We start from the raw sequence: 21903 nt of genomic DNA on the forward strand, positions 1-21903 counted from the left end.
AATTAACGTGACTCTGATTTTGCTTAATTGTTTAATAGGGAGTTTTGATAGGGATCTTTTTCCAGAGGCCCTCACGCTACTCTGACTACACCCACGGTCCCTGTCTCAGAATCTCTGTGGCTAGTTATAAATTACTCAGCTGCAGATTACAAACCGAAATGAAAGAAAGATATAAACTTTTAAATACAAGAAAATGCACTGTCAGTTCCCAGACCAGAGGAAAGAAACTTCACTCCCAAGTAAAAACACGAGAGATACCTCATGAAACATTTTTTAATTTTAAAGGCGCTTCCTCCGGGCGGCCTCACCCCCGCCGCCCCGCCGCGGGGCACACTGGAATTTCAGCCCGCCCCGCCCTCGAGGCCCCCGCCGGATAAATCCACACAACGCAAAAACGCACGCCGGCTTCCCCGTCTGCCTGGCCCGGCACGGGCCGGCCCGGCCCTTCCGCCTGCGGCCCCATCCCGCGCGGCGGGAGCACGGCGGCGCCGCAGCTCCAGGCCGGGCGGACGCGCGCAGCGAGGCGGAGAGCAGCCGCGCTCACCAGCTGGGCCCGGACAGACGAGCAGCGGCTCCGGCGAGCCCCTCCCCCACTGCCCCGGCGAACTTCGCCGGCCACTCAGACGTCCGCTCTCGGCGCACCCGCTCCGCTCGCTCCCTTCCCAGGATGCCCCTCCGGCGGGGCGCGCCGACCCCCGACCCCCGGGTGGTCCCCGCGAACCCACCACCCTCGCCGGCCGGTTCCCGGCCCCACGGGCCACGCGCCGCCCCCTCGCCGGCTCCACCTCGACCTCAGGCGGGGGCAGGGGTACCCGCGCCCCGTCCGGGTCCGGCTGCGGCCCGTGGCCACCTACCTTCCACTCCGCAGGGCCGTCGCTGTCCCTTTATCCCTGAAGTGGGTCCCGCTCTGGACCCTCCACCGCAGATCTGCGGCGCCGGGATCCCAGCGGGCGCGAGAAGACGATCCGAGGCTGGGGGCGGGGTCGCTGCCGCCAGCGGACGCGCACCTGCAGGAACGCGCAGCCGAGCACTTCGCGGGCTCAGAACTTCCCGGGTACATCAACATCTGGTCTCCGCCGGTACCGCTGCGCAGACGAGACGGTGGGCCCGAGGCGCCGGGCCGCTCCTACGGACAGGGCCGGCGGACCTAAGCACGCAAGGTGCCCCAGGACCGTCCTCTCCGCCGGCATTCTCCACGCTACTAACTGTTGAATACGGCGGCGGCAGCGCCCGCAGCTACCACGCAGCCGCCGGACTTACGTGTTTACGCCAACGCCCAATGGCTGCCTTCGCCGCGGCACTGGTCCGCCTCTGACTGACGGACCCCGCTGCCAGTGATCCCGCAGCGCTGCGGGGCAGGCAGCCATTGGGAGCGCGGCTGGGTGGGGTCAGGGCGGAGGTCGCGCAGGGCCGTGTTTTTCTTCAAATACCGGCTCGCCACCTCGGGAACGCTTCTGCTTTCCGGGCCCTTTAGCGTGTCTTAGGCCCCGACCGCGCGCGCGGGGCCGAGCGATCGGGGAGCTCGCCGCTCCGCCTCTCCCGACCTCCGCGCGCGGCCGGGGTGGCGCGGAGTACACTCTGTATAGTAGTGCCACAGCATTCTTTGTATTAATTTTGTATCCTGTAACTTTGCTGAATTCAAATATTATCTAGAAGTTTTGGAGTGGATTCTTTTGGGTTTCTATTATATACAATATCATGTCATCTGCAAACAGGGACAGTTTGACTTCTTCCTTACCAATCTGAATACTTGGTTTTTATTTCTACCTGGCACAACTTCATTGGGTAATTGCCATTCATATTGAAGTGCTAAGGTCTAACTAAAGTACTGCATACAGATAAGTAACATATCAAGAATGTGCATTTTAAAATAAGTTATCCGGTTTTTTTCTTTGTATATATTTTTTTCATATGGATTGCAATTACCGTGGATATGTTGCAGGTTTCCAAATTCTCTTGTGTCACTCAACCCTTGTTCAGGACTCAGGTTGTAGCCTATTTAAAGATATTCCATGGGCAGTATTAGGTCCTGGTAGTCTATGAGCTGACCCTGTTTTTCTTTTCTTTTTTATTTATTTTTATTTTGGTATCATTAATCTACAATTACATGAAGGACATTCTGTTTACTAGGCTCCTCCCTTCACCAAGTCCCCTCCACATCCCCGTTCACAGTCACTGTCCATCAACATAGTAAGATGCTGTAAAATCACTACTTGTCACCAAGTTCACAGTCACTGTCCTTCAACATACTAAGATGCTATAAAATCACTACTTGTCTTCTCTGTGTTGCACAGCCCTCCCATGCTCCCCAACACTATACATGCTAATTGTAATGCCCCCTTTCTTTTCTTCCCACCCTTATCCCTCCCTTCCCACCCATCCTCCCCAGTCCCTTTCCCTTTGGTAACTATTAGTCCATTCTTGGGTTCTGTGCTTCTGCTGCTGTTTTGTTCCTTCGGTTTTCTTTTGTTCTTATACTCCACATATGAGTGAAATCATTTGCTACTTGTCTTTCTCCGCCTGGCTTATTTCACTGAGCATAATACCCTCTAGCTCCATCCATGTTGTTGCGAATGGTAAGATTTGATTTTTTTCTTATGGCTGCGTAATATTCCATTGTGTATATGTACCACCTCTTCTTTATCCATTCATCTACTGATGGACATTTAGGTTGCTTCCATATCTTGGCTATTGTAAATAGTGCAGCAATAAACATAGGGGTGCATCTGTCTTTTTCAAACTGGAGTGCTGCATTCTTAGGGTAAATTCCTAGAAGTGGAATTCCTGGAGCTGACCCTGTTTTTCTAGTTCTAGTCACCTTTGTTATTTCAGTTCCCTAGAGGGTGAACCAGATTTCCAATAAGATAGAGTTGATCACTGTGCCAGCCTCTGTTCCTGAAGGGAGGCTGCATATTGATTCTGCTGAGATCTGCTGCTTGAGGCTTTGAGCAATCCTGAGTGCAAGAGGTGTTGACTGGTCTCTCTATACTCCTTTAGTTTTCCCAAATTCTTTCTTTTTACCGAGTTCTTGATTTCCTGTTATGCGTAATAATTGTAGAATGCCTGGATCTGATGGAAACTTTGGCTCTGCTCCCATTAATTTTTAGATGAGTAGTATCTTCAGCCCACACAAAGAAATTATTTAGGACATTGAATGTCATGCGGGACCTGTCTCATGTCTCAGAAAGAAGAAAGGGACCTAAGACTAAGGAAGAGAGTGCCTAAAGACCCTACAGGCTGTCTATACCCGAGGAAGGGGTCTTAACCAGTATAAGCACATAGATCCATGCCCCCAACATACTTCCTTTTAGATATTCAAACATTTCTATTAGAATATTTGTAATATAAAACATTATACGTCCTGTGGTATTAGTGGTCCAGCTCTGGGGTAACAGAGGTAAAGAAGAATAAAGAGGTAGAGCAGAAAAACCGGGTGACTTTAAATGTAAAAAAAATATTCTGACCTAACTTTCTCATTAGAGTATTAGATTATGGTTTTGGTAGAATCATTTCAGACTTGTTTGATTATTTTAACATTCCGGGAAACACTGCAATTTAAAAACATCTCATATGGAATTGAACCAATGGAGACTGTATCAGGATTCGTGCACATCATTTATGAAGAAGAAAATGATAACCCTAATATTCATCTCCTGGGAGACAATGACACATACAGCCATAATAATTTGGAGTATCAAGACAGTAAAAGTTCAGAAGTAAGTGTTGGCTTTTTAATTTTATCTTATTCGGTATAATTTTGTGAAATGAAAAGCATTTTCAGAGCAAAATTTGGTGACTTGCAAATGTTAAAGTCATTTTACTTCATGAAGGCCCTGCATGATTTTTAAAATGGATAGAGAACGAAATTAAGCTTTTTGTTGTGCTTGTTATTAGGTGAAAATTTAGCAAGAATGTAGGTAATTAATCTTGGAAACAGATATACGAACATAGGAGTAAAGAAACCAAAGACTTAATTTTCACATGTGGGCATTTGGATAGTTAATGTAAATTATTTCATTTCCTGAATTATTCTGATAATTTAGGTGAACATACGATGTGACCTGGATTTCTAAGTTAAGTCTTTGTTTCATTAGAGTTCAGAAATGAATCACATTAGTGGCCTACATAAGGTGCATGTAAAGCAAAGTGATGAATTCTTCCTCCACAAAGACCTGTAAACTGTTATAGAAACATTCCCAGCTCAAGTGAACTGCCATTGATCATAGACTTTAGTAATATTTTTCTAAACCATATTTTCTTATCATAATATTTGGTAGTAGGAAAATGTGCCCACATGGAAGGTTACTATGAAAATCCAAGATTAAGGAAAGAAAGATTTATGTTATAAACTTAATATTTCCAGTTTCAGCTATTGCTAAACTCAGATGATTCCTGGGTTATTGTATAGCTTAGGATCTCATTGAAAATTCTTACTAACCATGGGCACTTTTTGGCCTGGAATTTTCTTAATAGTACCTAATTTTTGTTTTTGAAAGCCATCTTGTTATGTAATCAGTAGGGACACACCTCTCAATTTATCTCTGAATATAATTTCAACAGAAGGTAAATTTGGGCAAATTCCTCAGAATTCACATGTGTTTTTCAGAGACCCAGAATTTTTAAGTTACTCCCTCGATATCTTGCAATGCATATTGTTGTGGATAAAAATCTGGTAGGTCCTTTTTTATGCATTGTATTTTTAAATGATTTACATTTGTGATTTCAATGATGTAATAAAAATTTTGACCCTTTTTGGATAAATGTTTATTTTGCTTTTGCAGTTAAGTTCTTTGAAATTGTGAATAAACCAAGTGTTTGTTGATTCATTTATTATATGTATAGGATGTCTAACTGCTTTTGTAAAGTGAAACATCTTTTCATTTACTAAAATCTGTCAGTTATTTTTTTCATTTTCAAGAAGACTACCAGTGAAAGTATAGATTAGAGCTCTCTCTTATTCAGCTAAGTCAGTGCCTTTTTCATGTCTATAATTAATCTTTTTTTTAGGGGGGTGGTTTCTATTAGATTAACTTCTCATTTTGTTCATATGTTATTTTCCTAATATTGTGTGTTCTTGTGGACCATGAAACTTTCTTAAGACAATTATTCTGAATTCTTTTTTTCTGATAGTGTCTAATCTTATTTCATTAGGGTCAGTTATTAAAGCTATAGGTTTCCTTTGGTAGCTTGTTTTCCCTTTTTTCCTGATCCTTTGATTCCTTATGACAAAATCCATTCATTTGAGTAAGTGGTCTCCTCTAGTTGGTGCTCTGGTAAAAATTAACCCCAAAATCTTAGTGGCCAAACACTGCTTATTTTCCATTCATGCAATGTCAGCCTCTCCAGGGCAGCTGTCTTCCAGGTGTTGGCTCAGTGCTCCAGAATGCTTAGATAAAATTATTTTGGCATTTTTATATTGATAGCTTCTTTTCCAACTGTCAACCCAGTAGAAGAGCAGACCAGAGACCTGGACCGCAGTAAGGAGATACTGCCCATCTGAAGCAACATTCACCACTTTTGCCCTCATTTTATTGGCCAGAATGAATCACCTGGCTATGTCTATCTTTAAAAAAGAAAGGGTTCCTGCACCTTAGAAGAGAACTGAACATTAGTAAATAAGGATAATGCCTACTACAGAGGATAGTACCAAAAACTAAACACAAAGGGATTTCATATTCTTGAAAGAATTTGCTACTAGAAAAGTAAGGGTGAAAAATGTATGAACAGGGTTTTCAACGGAAAAACTGTAAAAAAGAGAAATGTAAGAGAACAGGCAAATAGTAAGAGCGTAAGTTGATGATAAACAGAAACATTAAAATCAGTAAGTAAATTGACATCTGGTTGGTACAAAAGAAAAAAATGGGTAGAAAGTATAATTAGGCAAAAGAGAAGTAAACTTGTTATGGTACTAAAAATGATAAATGATGTAACTATGGCTTTGGAGAATATTAAAGCAAACCAAATTCAATATTAAAACAAATTTGCAAGTGCAAATTTGATTGTGTTGTATACCTTAAACTTACATGATTTTATATGTAAATTGTATCTCTAAATGCTGGAAAAAAAAAGAATTTTGGTCAGTTGCCAGTATTAGGTATAGCTTTGAAGGAAAGTTCTTTAAAACATTTCAGGAAGTCATAGTTCATATGCTAACACTAGTTCTAGGATATAGGAAAAGCATGGTACTTAAATTTAGGTGGACTGCGAATATTTACTAAGCAACATTCATTTGCTTAATTATGACAGTGTGTACATGCACACACACATCTTAAAGCCACAAACTTCTAAACAAAATGTTGCATTAATTTTGATAGTATATTAATAGAATATAATGATCTGGTCAAGAAATATGATGGTTTAATATTAAATAATGTTACTGAAATATGTCAAAAGACAAAAATCGTTATGAATCTTTATCAAAAAAGCCTTTGATAATAATTGAACTCCCAATTTTTTATTTTTTGAGAGGGCATCTCTCATATTTATTGATCAAATGGTTGTTAACAACAATAAAATTATGTATAGGGGACTCAATGCACAATCATTAATCCACCCCAAGCCTAATTCTCATCAGTCTCTGATCTTCTGAAGCATAACGAACAAGTTCTTACATGGTGAACAAATTCTTACATAGTGAATAAGTTCTTACATGGTGAACAGTGCAAGGGCAGTCATCACAGAAACTTTTGGTTTTGATCACACATTATGAACTATAAACAATCAGGTCAAATATGAATATTCGTTTGATTTTATACTTGATTTATATGTGAATCCCACATTTCTCCCTTATTATTATTATTATTTTTTTTAATTAAATGCTGAAGTGGTAGGTAGATGCAAGATAAAGGTAGAAAACATAGTTTAGTGCTGTAAGAGGGCAAATGTAGATCATCAGGTGTGTGCCTATAGACTAAGTATTAATCCAAGCTAGACAAGGGCAACAAAACATCCACGGATGCAGATTTCTCTCAAAACAGGGGGGATGAGGTTCTAAGCCTCACCTCTGTTGATCCCCAATTTCTCACCTGATGGCCCCCCTGCAACTGTGCCTGTCTTAGGTTGCTTCTCCCCTGAGGAATCTTACCCATCTCTGGCTAACCAGTCATCTTCCTGATCTCCCAATTTTTATAGAAACTTTAGTATAGGGAGATTTACGGAACATGTATGTAGTGAATTGATAAACATTTAGTAAATAGGTGTTTCTGAACATGACCTAGAAGAATACTAATCTTAAACAGAGCTCCACTTAATAAATATTTGAAGTTTTCCTGTGAAAAATTGGGAGCACACCTCACATACCTGGCATAACCATCGGTACTTAATGTTGTCCTGACATTTTTAAGCAATTAGACATAGAAAGAGATTAATGAAATAAAGATTACATTAGAGCATGAGTTAATGTGGTGATGTGAAAGGATGTATTCAAACACAGAATCCAGGATCACTTCAACAGTGAACCTGTCTTTAAGGATTCTCCCTCTCTATGCTTATATTTTTTGATTTGTAATATTTTAGAAATAAGTATTTTTTGAAACATCACATTTAAAAAAATGTGGTACCATATTCAACAACAATAAGTAATGCCACAAGTTGGGTGCATTAACCATTTTTTAAAAAATAAAGCTGTTAAATATGTTTATGTATTTTTATAGAAATTAACATTTTCAAAAATTTATAGAAATATCTATAATTATATGTATATATATAATTTATATCAAGTTATAAATTAAATTTATTCATTTATAAATTATTTTAATCATTATTTATGCACCAGGATTGATTTTCTGGATTTCAGTTGGAATGTAGGCTATTTTAGAATATAGCTAATTGTACATTTAAAGGGTATATGATGTGTTAATGACATCCACTAGTTTTTAGAAAAATTTATCTTTTTCAATTTGATTACATGGGCGCTGATATCGAGTCTGTAATGCAGAAGGTTATTCAGATAATTGGCTGAAGGTTATTCAGATAATCTGAAAAACAATTTTGCTTATATATTTTTTAAATATAGGCAATATTAATTGATGTGCACAATATTTTGCTGTGCTGTTGAAGAGTTTCCATAATCAAAATACTGAATTAAATGTCTTACGTATATTTTTATAAAAGTTTCATGTTGAACTTTATTTTTTCATTTATCTTTTACTTTTAGATGCTTAACCAGTTAAAACTGACTGGTATAATATCTTCTATAGAAATATGATCACATAAAAACAAAATTTCTACTACAGGGAATCCTAATCATATATTATCAAGATTTTTAGAGTGGATATATAACCACCTCTATCGACCTCATCATACTGCATACTTACTTGCGTGAGTATAGTATTCCATATTTGTACAGCATCAAAGGAGCAACCCAAAATGATTTCATATGCTAATTCTGAAAAATAAGCATTTCCTTCCTTTATACTATGTTCTATAAATTTGACAGACACCTTGGGATGCGGAAAAATAGTAGTTAAAGTACTTGTCCTCAAGGAACTAGTGTGAGACAAGACTGAAAAACTTTAATCAACAGATATAAAATAATCTGATAAAGGTAAAATTTCATGAAAGAATTGAAATAACTGAAGATTAATTATGGATGTGACAGTTTCTTTGATTTCTCTTGTCTTATGAACTTTAATTACTTCTTATCTCTACATTCTTGTCTCTCATCTGATTAATTCTTATGTTTTTATTTTTTAATAATATGAGAATATTGAATTGTTACACTATCTAGAACCTAATGCACAGAAAACTATTCATCTTTAATGAATAAATAATTCATTATTCATCTTTAATGAATGAAGAGATGACAGAAAATTGAATTTTCAGGACTGTAAATATAGAGGAAAAAGGATAAAAATTATAACCAGTAGCACATTTTGCATAAACTGTTAGACCTCATCTTTATTATACTTCTGGATGTTTATCAAATTCATATTTTACAAATACATATTGAAATATTCTTACCATTGAAGGGTTGAGAAAATGTATTAAATAGTTTAATTCAGAGTAGCATGGTGCTTAGGACATAGTAATTCTTCACTAATGTTTGCTGCTATGAAAGTTATTATCATTAATAATGCCACTCATAAATGCAATTATTAGGAAAATTATTATTTTTTAGCTTCAAGAAACATCCTAGTTTTTTTTTTTTTTTTCTTGAAGGGTAGTTGACACACAGTATTACGTTACATTAGTTTCAGGTGTACAACACAGTGATTCAACATTTATATACATGATAATTCTAGGTACCAGCTATCACCATACCAAGTTGTTACAATATTTTGACTATATTCCTTATGCTATACATTACATCCCGGTTACTTATTTATTTTACAATTGGAAGTGTGTTTATATATATATATATATATATATTTTGTGAGGACATCTCTCATATTTATTGGTCAAATAGTTGTTAACAACAATAAATTTCTGTATAGGGGGGTCAATACTCAATGCACAATCATTAATCCACCCCAAGCCTAATTTTCATCAGTCTCCAATCTTCTGATGCATAACGAACAAATTCTTACATGGAGTACAAATTCTTACATAGTGAATAAGTTACATGGTGAACAGTGCAAGGGCAGTCATCACAGAAGCTTTCGGTTTTGTTCATGCATTATGAACTATAAACAGTCAGTTCAAATATGAATATTCATTTGATTTTTAAACTTGATTTATATGTGGATACCACATTTCTCTATCATTATTATTTTTATTAAAATGCTGAAGTGGTAGGTAGATACGAGATAAAGGTAGAAAACTGAGTTTAGTGTTGTAAGAGAGCAAAATGTAGATGATCAGGTGTGTGCCTGTAGACTATGTGTTAATCCGAGCTAGACGAGGGCAATAAACATCCATGTATGCAGAAGATTTCTCTCAGAACATGAGGGGGGAGGTTCTAAGCCTCACCTCTGCTGCTCCCCATTTTCTCACCAGATGGCCCCCTGCGACTGTGCCTGTCTTAGGTTGTTCCTCCCTTGAGGAATCTTACCCGTCTCTGGCTAACCAGTCATCTTCCGGGGCCATACAGGGAAATGTAAAGTAGAAACATCCTAGTTTTACAGGAGCCACATTTCCTGGAAAAATATGTAATAAGAATTTTGCTGCAGGAGTCGCTCTGGTATGTAATTATTATCCACTTAGCTCTCATTATTTTCATATTTCAAAATTTTTTAATACATTAAAGCATGAATAAATATATTACATAGTTTATACATCTTTTAATAGTTTTTTGTATTACTTATTTGGACCATAAAAGTTAAACTGTATATAATTGCTTTTAAAGAGAACATTGAACCGATCATGATATCATACTGTTTTTCAAAAACATATTTGATCTTTGTTAGTCAAATTGTTTCCACAGTGGTATGCTTGCATTAATATTTATGACATAATCAGTGCAACTTTAATGTTAATATTAAGCATATCATCAATTTTCTTCTCAAAATTAATAATTGGTATACATTCATGTGCTTTTAGATTAAGTGACATTCATTGCTTTTTCTGCTTTAAGGTAACATTATTGCATTCAGCTCTTTACTGTTTGGGAGGAGCATACTCCCATAGGAAGAAAAAGCTACCAAATATTCATAGTCTACTGTTTTCTGGTGAAAATGAGAATGAGATCCTACTACAGGGTTATGTTCCTTTTCACAAGTTATCTAAAAAGTAGGAAAGGGAGCTAGCAGAGTGCCTCAGAAAAAGAAGTCTGTGCAATGATTTCTCTGCCGGCCCATTTGTACAGTGGTTGACTTCCAGTAGCCCGTACAACAAAGTAAATTACCACTGACAGGTTAGACAGATTAAAATCAGTTTTGGTATGTACTTGTTACCATTACTAATAAAGACATATTGATGGACTAGAGAAATCTAAAACCAGTTCCAGGCGTTATTTTTTACCATGGCTAGAGAACAGACATTTCCTAAGGATCTGTTTTTATTCTCAGACCCTGCCTTTCTTTGGTCTTCCCGCAGCCAAAGTTTAGGAAAGGCCATGAGCAGTTCCCCAGGTCTTCAGTACTATTGTTAATTCTCCTTGAAAGCAATGTTCTGTTGCTGAGGACTAAGTTTTAGATTGTGTGTGCAAATAAAGCAGAAGATAAAAATTATTAAATATAAGTGGCTGGTTAGTGTGTGTGTTTTCCTGGTGCCATTCTTCAGACTTTAATTTTCATTGGAATTTGTGTAATAAAAATTTGTAAAGGAAAAGAAGTAATTTATGAGTTAAGCAAGAATGCTGTAAAAATGTCAGTATAAGATTAAAATGTGAATATGAAACTGAATTGTTTTTGTTTATGCCAGCAATGAAGCGTTTTAGTTTCAAAGCAGAACTGAGGGGAAGGTACAGAGATTATCCACAGGTCCCCTTCCCCCATGCCTGACTCCCCCATTGTCATCACTCACCAGGGTGGTATTTTGTTTCTTACCAAGGATGAACCTACATTGACCCATCAAAATTACCCAAAGTCTATAGCTTACCTTAGGGTTCAATCTTGATGTTGTACTTATTTGGGTTTGGACAGATAATGACTTGTATCCATCATTATGGTGGTATATAGAGGATTTTCACTGCCCCCAAATCCTCTGTGTTCTGCCTACTAATTGCTCCCCTCCCTGCCTGCCACCATGAATTTTTTTGTCTTCCCAGAAGGTTCATACAGTTGGAATGTAGTTGGAGTCATGTATTTGGATAGCATGGAGCCTTTTCAGACTGGCTGATTTAGTAATATGCATTTAAGGTTCCTCCATGCCTTTTCATTACTTGATAGCTCATTTCCTTTTCAGGATATTAATAGTACTGTTCTCCTGTCTGAAATGTACCGTGGTATACTTATCTGTTCATGTGCATAAATTGGAAATGACGCAAATGAGAACAGCAGTGCCTCCAGGGAGAGTATTAGTTTTCTGTTGCTACATGATTGACTGTCCTGGAACTTCACAGATGAAAACAGCACAGTTCTGTGGGTCAGAAATCTAGGAGCAGCTTAGCGGGTGTCAGCGAGGTCTGTAGTAATCTCGAGGTTCAACGCGGAGAGGGTTTACTCCCAAACGCAGTCATGTGGTATTGACAGACCTCAGAAATCTCTTTTCCAAGCTCAGTCACATGAGCCTCTTCAAAGGCCTACTTTATGACAGGGTAGCTGGCATCCCTCAGGGAATGAGACATAAAGTGCAAAATGTCCGCCTTTTTATACCTACCTTGGAAATGATGACCTATCACTTATGCTACATTCAGTTTATTAGAAACAAGTCAGTAAGCCCAGTGGAGTGGGAAAACACAGGACCTAAATACCAGGAGGCAGAGATCACTGGGACTCATTTTAGAGGCTGCCTGCTACAAAAAGAATCTAGACTTGATTATTAAAATAAAGATTAAAGGCATTTTGTTTAAAATAAGTCAAAGAAGCAAAACAATGTGGTGTTTAAGATTCTATTAGATATGCTAAGATAGCTGATATTGTCATTAAGCAAAAGTATTTTGAAATTAAACTTGTGTTTATTCATCCACATTTAATCAGTCTATTGTCTAAATGCTTATAATTCAACTACAGTTGCTTCTACATAGGTATCTTGGATACAGTGATACATTTTATAAATGAGTTTTACATAATTTTGATTATAGTAAATATTTTTTTAAATGAGTAGGATTCTTACTAAACTCTTTTTGTTTTTCCTTATATTTAGTATCCAGAGGGTTTATCCTTGGAGTCATACACTATCAGCATCGTACAGTTGCTTGGCTTTAATGTGGAATTAAGTTTTGACGATTCTGACACTTGTTATTGTTCAGTAGATGTTTGCACAATGTCACCAGAAGCACTGTAAGATTTTGTTTTTTTATTAAATAGATATTCTTTTTTAAAACATTTTTTTGGTTAGGAACTTTTATGTTTCTATTAACCAAACTCAAGTGATTGACAGTTATAGAACAATTTACCCCAAACAACTGCAGAATACATATTCTTTGCAAGCGCGGGTGGAACACGGACGAGAAGAGGCCCAATCCTTCCCCAGGCCTCTCCGTGCCTGGGGAAACCTCTGCCTCCTTCCTACATTCCAGAGTCTGGCTTGTGTATTCTTTTCTGGCCAGATTGAAAGTGCCCTTTTGATATGAAAAGCCATATGACTTGTGTAATTGCAGTGATTCTGCATAAAGTTAAATGCTTTGATATTTGCATTTAAATTGGCATTGTAGAACATAAGGATGAACAGCACAATTTACGTTAACAATTTAACTTACAAGTGCTTTTTTATTTAGGAAGACATTAAATTACAAATAAGTAACACCATGACCCATTGAGAGAGACTGCTGGAGAAGGGAAAAAGTTTTTTATTTTAGTAACATTAATAATACTTTTCCCCTGTTTTAAAAACAAGAGGCCCTGCATTTCCATTTTGCATTGGTTCTCATGAATTTGTAGCCAGTCCTGGTTGTTGCACATCACCATCAGCAAGACTTGGTAGCCCCACCATGTTTCATTTAAATCATCTTAGTGGGTATGTTGTATTATCTCATATTGGGTTTAATCTGCATTTCCCTTGAAGCTAATGATGATAAACATATTTCCATGCTTAATAGCTTTGCATACCTTCTTTGGTGAAGAGCCTACTGAATCTTTTGTCCTTTTTTTTTTTAAATAAAAATTGAGATTTCATGCTTTGGAATTGTAAGAGTTGTTTCCATATTCTGGCTATGAGTCTTTTACCAGATTCATGATTTTCAAGTATTTCCTCCTTATAATACCTTTTTTGTGTGAAAATGTTTTTAATTTTGATGAAGTATAATATATCTGTTTTTTCTTTTATGCATCAGGGTTTTATAGGTCTTATAATCAGTTATATAATATATTGAGTTAATTATTATTATGTGTTTAAGTTCATTTTTATTTTTGCCATTCTCCAATTATTTCAATACCACTTGTTCAAAAGCCCATCCTTTCCCCCAGTTAATTGCTATGGCACCTTTGTCAAATCAGCTGCCCATAGGTTGTGGATTTTTTATTAGAATCTCCATTGTAAATCTTTCCTCTGTAGGTCTTCCCTATGGAAAAGCACACTGTATTATTGTAGATTTATACTGAATTTTGAAATCAGGTAGAGCAAGTCCCCAAGTCTTTTCATCTTTTCAAAATTGTTTTGGCTATTCTAGGTCCTTTGTATTTTCATATACATTTTATTATTGGGTTTCCAATTTTTCTGAAAACTTCTGAGATTTTGACAAGGATTGTATTGTCCCATTGCATCTTAACAATATCGAGTCTTTTGACTGAATATGGCATATGTCTACATTTATTTAGGTCTCCTTATTCTTAGCAAAATACTGTTTTTTGCAGTTCACCAGTCTTGTATTTGTTTTGTTAAATTTATCCTAAAGTATTTTATTTTCTTACTATTGTGAGTAGAATTGTTTTCTTAATTTTATTTTCAGATTGTTCATTGCTAAGACACAGGAGCATAATTGATTTGTGTATGTTCACCTTATGTGCCACAAACTTGCTAAACTCTTTAGAAATTCTAGGAGATTTTACTTGCTACTTAATATTTTCTATGAACACAATCTTATCATCCATAAATAAGAACAGCTTTATATTTTCCTTTCCATCTATTCCCTTTTTCTGGCTTTTTTACCATCTTTTTTAGTGTTTTATTTGTATACCCTATAAAAAAACAAATTTATTGAGGTACTATTTGTCCACAATAAAATCACTCTGCTTACAGCTCTCTGTCAGGACTCTGTCAGGGAAGGACTCCTGCTGTGCCTCTCTCATAATGTAGCACCATGAACAGATTTTTAATTGAAAAATGTTTCATTATGGAGATCAAAGCTCTAAAATATGCTATTAAAGTCAATACAAACATGTTCACATTTACAAACCAAATACAAAAATGTCATGAAATGGATAAAAATTATAGTAAATACTGATGCCAAAAATTTTTAATTCAATTATTTGGCTCTGGGAAGATAAATAAGAATAACACAGGTCCTATGTTTAAAGGTGAATAATAGGTCTTGTTTAAAAAAGGAATAGATGGGAAAAAAAAAAGATTTTGGAAATTTCTTTCATTTCATGATTTCCATGAAAAATGCTCTTTAAATCTTTCTTCAAAATGCCGTGCATTAGGAGACATGAAGAGATACTCAGTAATAACTTTTGTTATACCCATGTTTTTTGTATTTCAGGCAATCTGGGGGTGTCAAGGATTTTAGCACCTGTAGCTTAGATGACTCTAAATATTTTGCTTCACATTCTGGCCTTGGATGTATTCATCACATTCTTCCTGATATACCAGTTTATCAACAAAAACCAAGGAGCATATGTGGCAATGGAATATTGGAAGAGGGAGAACAATGTGATTGTGGAAATGTAGAAGTTCATAGGAATTAAAAAAAAACTTTTTTAACTTCCTGTATGTATAATAGATGGAAAAGAAGACAAAGATGTTGTCTTTGGAAATGACCTTCTTTGGGAAAGATGGAAGCCTTTAAGTCTCCTTATTTTGCTCTTTTTCACAGTAGAGACCGATAGTCCTTTAGATAATGTTTGTCTTCAGATATTGCCTTCTCACATTCTTTAGTGTATGCATCAGCTCCAAATTTATAGTTAGTGACCACAAAGATTATCCAAGGATTTGAAGAAATTTACCTTTAACAATGAACAAACAAAAATAGACATGAACATCTAAAGACCGTACGTAGACCATTACTGATGGGACAGCAAAATGTGTTGTTTGCTAATACATGGAGAAAAAGTTTTCTATTGATGGGTGATCCAATTAAAAATCTTTTTAAAAGTGAAATCTATCATGTGTGGAAAATATAAAAATGTAGAATTGGATCAAATTAAAACAGATGAAAGGTGACAGAGACACTATAGACAACAAAGTGAAGTAAGTAGTCATGTGAAAACTGTCAGATAGCAATTGTAAAATATGGAATATATTATACATAAATACATTTAATATATATTCTTATACATATTTTATGTCATTATATATTTGAACTATTGTTCAATATATATTTAATCCATGAGTAATCTATAACACATCATTAATACTTTAATATAGCATATAGATATATTGTATATTTTAATATATAAAATGTTTTCTGATGTTTGATTTTATATATAAGTACATATGCATATTATTTAATGGCACTAGAGTACTTCTAAAAGAAGAAAGAGGCCAGAGAACAGTTTACTTTTGAAAAACTGCGGCTGGAATAGATAAGAACTGTGAATTTATATTTTCCTAGCCTAAGGGTGCTCCTCCACTTTCATGGCTATGACAGAAGTAAATGGCTGTGAAAAATCGCAGCTCAACTGACTCAGTGTAGCAAAGAACAGGGTTCAGGGACAAGGAACCACTGGAAATTTAAAAGGAAAATGCCGACAGTGAGAGAACTGTGAAAGTGGCAACACCTAAAATCTGATTATTAACTGTACAAATACTTGGCTGACTGCTAAAATGTGCATGGACCAGAAATACCCTGTGAGGCAAAAAAGAGGGGTGAGACCTTGAAAGACAGGTGCAACAGGTGATCTCTGTGAGTTCGATAATTGTTTTACAGAATATTTTCTGACCATGTGCAACTCAGACAGAAGAAATCTGAAGCCTTATTGGTTTCAGATTTCAAAATATAGAGCCTGAGACTGGCAATGTAACTGGAAACTAAAGAGGAATCTTCAGAAGCAAGGAAAATACAGAAAGATTGTACTCTGAAGTCTAAGTGCCGTCTACCTACATCTGTGGCCAAATGCCAGGCTACTTCAGGAAATAAGGTTATAAATTCATCAGTTGGAAGACATATAAATTGAGGAGAGATTGCTGGAAATTGCAGGGGAGATACAGTTCACAGTTTATGCCCAGATAACTTAACTTACTACGGTCATCATATCATTTTATTTATAACATCCAACTTGTTAAACAAAAATTATGGGACATTCTGCAAACAGGGAAATGTGTACCATATTCAGGAAAATAAGCAGTTAAGGGAAACTGACTCTGAGTCTAGGATACTACAGTTAGCAGATGAAGACTTCTTGGTAGTTATTTTGTATATATTAAGAGAATTAAAGGAAATTATGCTCACATAAGGAAAAATTATCCTAATGAGTGTGTAACTCACTAAGGGAATTTCAACAGATAAGTATTAACTATAAAAAATATAAACTTAAAATCCAGAAGTGAAAAGAACAATAATGATGTGAAAAATTAGTTGGAAGTTCTCCAAAGAAGATGGAATATCAGAAACCAAAAGACATGAACTTGACAACAGAAAAATGAGAGTCATATAAACTGTGGAGCAGAGAGAAAAAAGGGTGAAGAAAAATGAAGAAACTCTGACAGACATGAGAGGGAATATTAAGTGGAAAAACAGGTCTAATTAGATTGCAAGATAAAGAAAAGAGAGACTATGGCAGGAAAAAAATTTGCAGGAACATGCTGATTTTTTTCCAGATTTGAGAGAAAACATTTACTTACAGATTCAAGATGCTCATCAAACTACAAGCAGATACATAGATAACCACTTTTATGCACAGGATAAAACCCTCCAAAGCCCCAAGATAAAGAGACAAATCTTGATTGCAGCCTAAAAAAGGCATATTAGATACAGGACACAGGGATACAAAATATGGGTGACTCCTCATCACAAAAAGTGGAGGTCAGTACACCTAAGAATGACAAATTAAAGGTGCTGAAGGAAGAAGTTACCAATCAAGAATATTATACCCAAATACATTATCTTTTAAAGTGGAAGCAAAGTTGTTTTCAGTTAAGCAAAAGCTGAGACAGTATGTCACCAGTAACTTGCACTACAAGAAATTCTTAGAATTCAGAGTTCTTCAGCCTGAAGGACCAAGGCAGTAGACCAGTGTGATTACAGAAAGGAAGATGAGCACAGAAATGGTAAATATGTGAGTAAATATAAGTAATTATATGTATGCTTTTCCTTTTCTGCCCTTAATTTCACGAACTACATTATATACATGTACATCTATGTATAGGCATGAATGTGTATAAGGATGATACATACATCCATATACACAAACATACACCTGCATATATGCACACATACGTGAGTATATATCTATCTATACAGTAATGATGATAACACTAAAGACAGAAGGGTTAATTGAAATACACTCTTGTGAGGTTTCTTTCATTTACTTGACAAAATAAGTACTAATCCTAAGTAGATTATGGAATAGCAAGATACTTACTGTAAATTCCAGAGAAAATATTGAAATATTATGCAGGGAGGTATAGCTAAAAAAACCAATAGAGAAATTAAAATGAAATTTTAAACATATTTCACTAACAAAATAAGGTGAGAAAGGAAGAATAGAGGAACAAAGGATGAGACAAATAGGAAACACACAGCAAAACAACAGATTGAAATGCACACATATTAATTATTATACTAAATGTAATTAGGCCAAATACTCTGATCAAAAGGCAGAGGTTGTCAGACTAGATAAAAACCAAGAACCAATTACATGCTATCTGTAAGAGGGAGATTTTAAGCCCAAAAAAATGCCTTGTAAAGTAGAAAACAAAAGAAGGTAAAAGGATATAACAAGGAGCAGTACATATAAGAGAGATACAGTGACAGTATTAATGTAAAAAAGATAGTAATGCTTCAAAATGATAAAAAATAGATAAGGAAGGTAAAACAATAAATACATGTACATTTATAAAAATACATTTACACACACACATATCAGATCTTAAAATTTCATGAAGTAATTGCTAACGAACTAAAGGGAGAAACTGAAAAATCCACTCTCATATTTGGAGATTTATTTCACATTTTTCAGTAACTGGTAGAACCACCAGAAACAAAAATCAGAATGTAGAAGACCTGGACAGTACTATAAACTACATTAATATAATTGATACTTGAATCACTATATTTAACAAGTATAAACATTTTTTTCAAGTGTACTTGAAATATTCATCAAGATAGATTATTCTGTGCATGAAATAAATCTCAATATATTTATTTTGTGTTAAGAATTAAATTAGAAATCAAGAATAAGATATCTTGAAAATCCCCAAATGTTTAGAAACTAAACTATCACTTCTAAACTAGGCATCTAAATGGTCTGTATGTCAGAGAAGAAGTCAAAAAGGTAATTGGAATGTATTTTAACTGCATGCACATGAAAACATGCCATATCAAAATCTTTTAGATTCAGCTAAAATTGTGTTTTAAGGAAAATCTACAGCTTTAAATGCTTATATCAGAGATGAGGAAAGATCTAAAATCAATTACTTAGAATGCTATTTTAGGGAAATAAAATGCTAATCTAAATTAAATCAGCATTAAGTAGAAAAAAAGACTGACAACGCTGAAAGCAGAAATCAATGAAGTAGAAACCAGAAAATGAAAACCAATGAAAATAAAAGCTGGTGCTTTGAAAAAAATCAATACCCTTGATAAAACTCACTGTGCTAATCAAAGAACAATGAGACAAAAAACAAATTACCAGTATCAGGAATGAAAGAGGGATATTACTACATATCCTACATGTGTTAAAAATAAGGAATATTAACTATATTGTAAATAAACTTGGCAATTTAGGTGAAAACTGGCAAGTTTCTTAAAAGACACAAATTATCATAACATGTAAGAAAATTTGAATAGCTCTATATTTAGTGAAGAAATTAAGTTTGTAATTAAAATATTTTTCACAAAGAAACTCCAAACCCATCTTATTTTGTTAGCAAATTTTACAAGGAGACATATAAGGAAGAAATAGTGACAATTATACACACATCTTCTTAGATAATAGATGAAGGAAGCATTTTACAACTCATTTCATAAAGTATTGTTCAGAACTCATAACCAGAGAAGATAATTAAAAGAAAAATCACACCAATATCCCTCATGAACAACATATAAATGGGTTGGGTTAATATGTCTTGATTAAGAGGGGTTCATCCCAGGAATACAAGGTTTAACATTTGAAAGTCATTCAATGTAATTCACTGTTATAACAGAATAGATGAAGAAAGAAAAACATTTGAGAAAACTTAGCACCAATAAACTCTCTCAGCACCCTAGGAATGGAGGAGAACATCCTCACCCTAATAAAGCACGTCTCTAAAAAACCTACAACTACCATGGTGGTGAAGGATTCAAATTCCTCTAATATCTTCAACTGGGCAGTGATGTTTGCTTTCAACGCTTCTGTGAAACGTTGTAGTGGATGCTACACCCACTCCACTAAGGCAAGATCAAACAAACAAACATAATGATTAGAAGGGAAGAAGTAAAAACTGCCTTGAATCAAACTCATCTTGACCACATGATAATAGAATTCTTAAGCAATCTCCCCAAAAGAGCTACTATAACTAGTGAATGTAAGCCACATGATACAAGGTCAATATACAAAATTCAATTGCATAAATGTATAAGCAATAAACAAATGGAAATCAAAATAAAAAGTACAGTTCCATATACATTCTTCCAAGAAACATGAAATAGAGAGAAATATAACAATATTTGCAAGACCTGTACCATAACAACTTAACATTGCTCAGAGAAATGAAAGAAGGTTGAAATGAGTGGAGGAGACAAATCCATGTCATGGATTCAGAGACACAATGTTAAGATGTCAGTGCTACAAAAATCGACCTACACATTCAATACAATGCCAATCCAAACCCCAGCTATCTTTTTGTAGAAATTAGCAAGCTGATACTATAATTTATATGGAAATGCATAGAACCTAGAATAGACAAAGGAATTAAAGGGAAAAGAACAAAGGTGGAGCGCAAACACTAATTTTCCATAAATTTCAAATTTTTCTCTAAAGCTAAAGTAAGACAATGTGGTATTAGTTAAAGCATAAAGATATATCCTGATGGAACAGTATAGAGAATCCAGATAGAAGATGATATTTATGTGGTCTATTGACTTTTTACCAATATGTGAAAGGAATTCAAGGTAAATAAATTATTTTCAACAAAGGTGTTGAATGAACTGAAAGATCCATGTAAATAAAATACACCTTGACCACTCACCATGCACAAAATTAACTTGAAATGAATTAAAGAACTAAATACAAAAGGTGAAATTCTAAGGGTTTTAGTATAAAACAAAGGAGATGATCTTTTTGACTTTGTGGTAGGCAAAAGTTTCTTGGATATTGTAAATAAGAACGAAGTTTCAAGAAAAGTGGTAAATTGTACTTCATGAAACTTAGAAACTTACACTCTGTTAAAAATAAAATGGCAACCTCTAGAAGGGGGGAAATATTTCCAATTCATATTTATTCAGATATACATGAATATATATAATAAATCTATTCAAAAGACTTATTAAAATACATTAAAAAAGGCAATCTTTCATTTCTCTGAGCAATGTTAAGTTTTTATTGTACAGGTCTTGCAAATATTGTTATATTTATTTCTTTCATGTTTCTTGAAAGAATGAATGTATATGGAGCTGTACTTTTTATTTTGATTTCCATTTGTTTATTGCTTATACATTTATGCAATTGAATTTTGTACATTGACCTTGTATCTGGTTTCACGTCTGTCCTATGTGAAGTTTGGAAGTCACCAGTCCTTACAAGTAAAAAGCTAAACACATTGAAAAAAGCAACTCTTTTTAGATCAATCAGAGAAGTGAGGTTACAGAGTAAACCACTGCCACCCAAATTGGAAAGACTGATAGATGAACACAGAGGACTGAGCAACAACCTACAAGGTGAAACCTTTTGTGAACCTGTGCCTGGGTAGGAAAACCTGACCTGTAATTGATAAATTGCTGGAGACTCAATATGGACAAGTCTGAGAGTTAAAAACTCCAGGGGGACCCGGTCATAGGTAGGCCCCCCCACTTCTGTGAGTTTTCTCTCCCAGAGTTCGAACTGCTGTCACAGTAAATATTGG

General features: G+C 35.6%; 1 protein-coding gene across 1 annotated transcript in view; it reads left to right on the forward strand.

Annotated features, from left to right (window-relative positions):
• Positions 1-3584: 3584 nt before the first annotated feature.
• Positions 3585-21903, forward strand: part of LOC118919756 (disintegrin and metalloproteinase domain-containing protein 5-like) — a 34514-nt gene continuing 16195 nt past the window's right edge. Inside the window, 4 exon segments of the mRNA XM_057504955.1 lie at positions 3585-3716; positions 10046-10120; positions 12685-12821; positions 15182-15371. Coding sequence (XP_057360938.1) covers positions 3585-3716; positions 10046-10120; positions 12685-12821; positions 15182-15371 — 534 coding nt within the window.

The sequence above is a fragment of the Manis pentadactyla genome, chromosome 7, assembly GCF_030020395.1.
Source record: "Manis pentadactyla isolate mManPen7 chromosome 7, mManPen7.hap1, whole genome shotgun sequence".
Taxonomy (NCBI): domain Eukaryota; kingdom Metazoa; phylum Chordata; class Mammalia; order Pholidota; family Manidae; genus Manis; species Manis pentadactyla.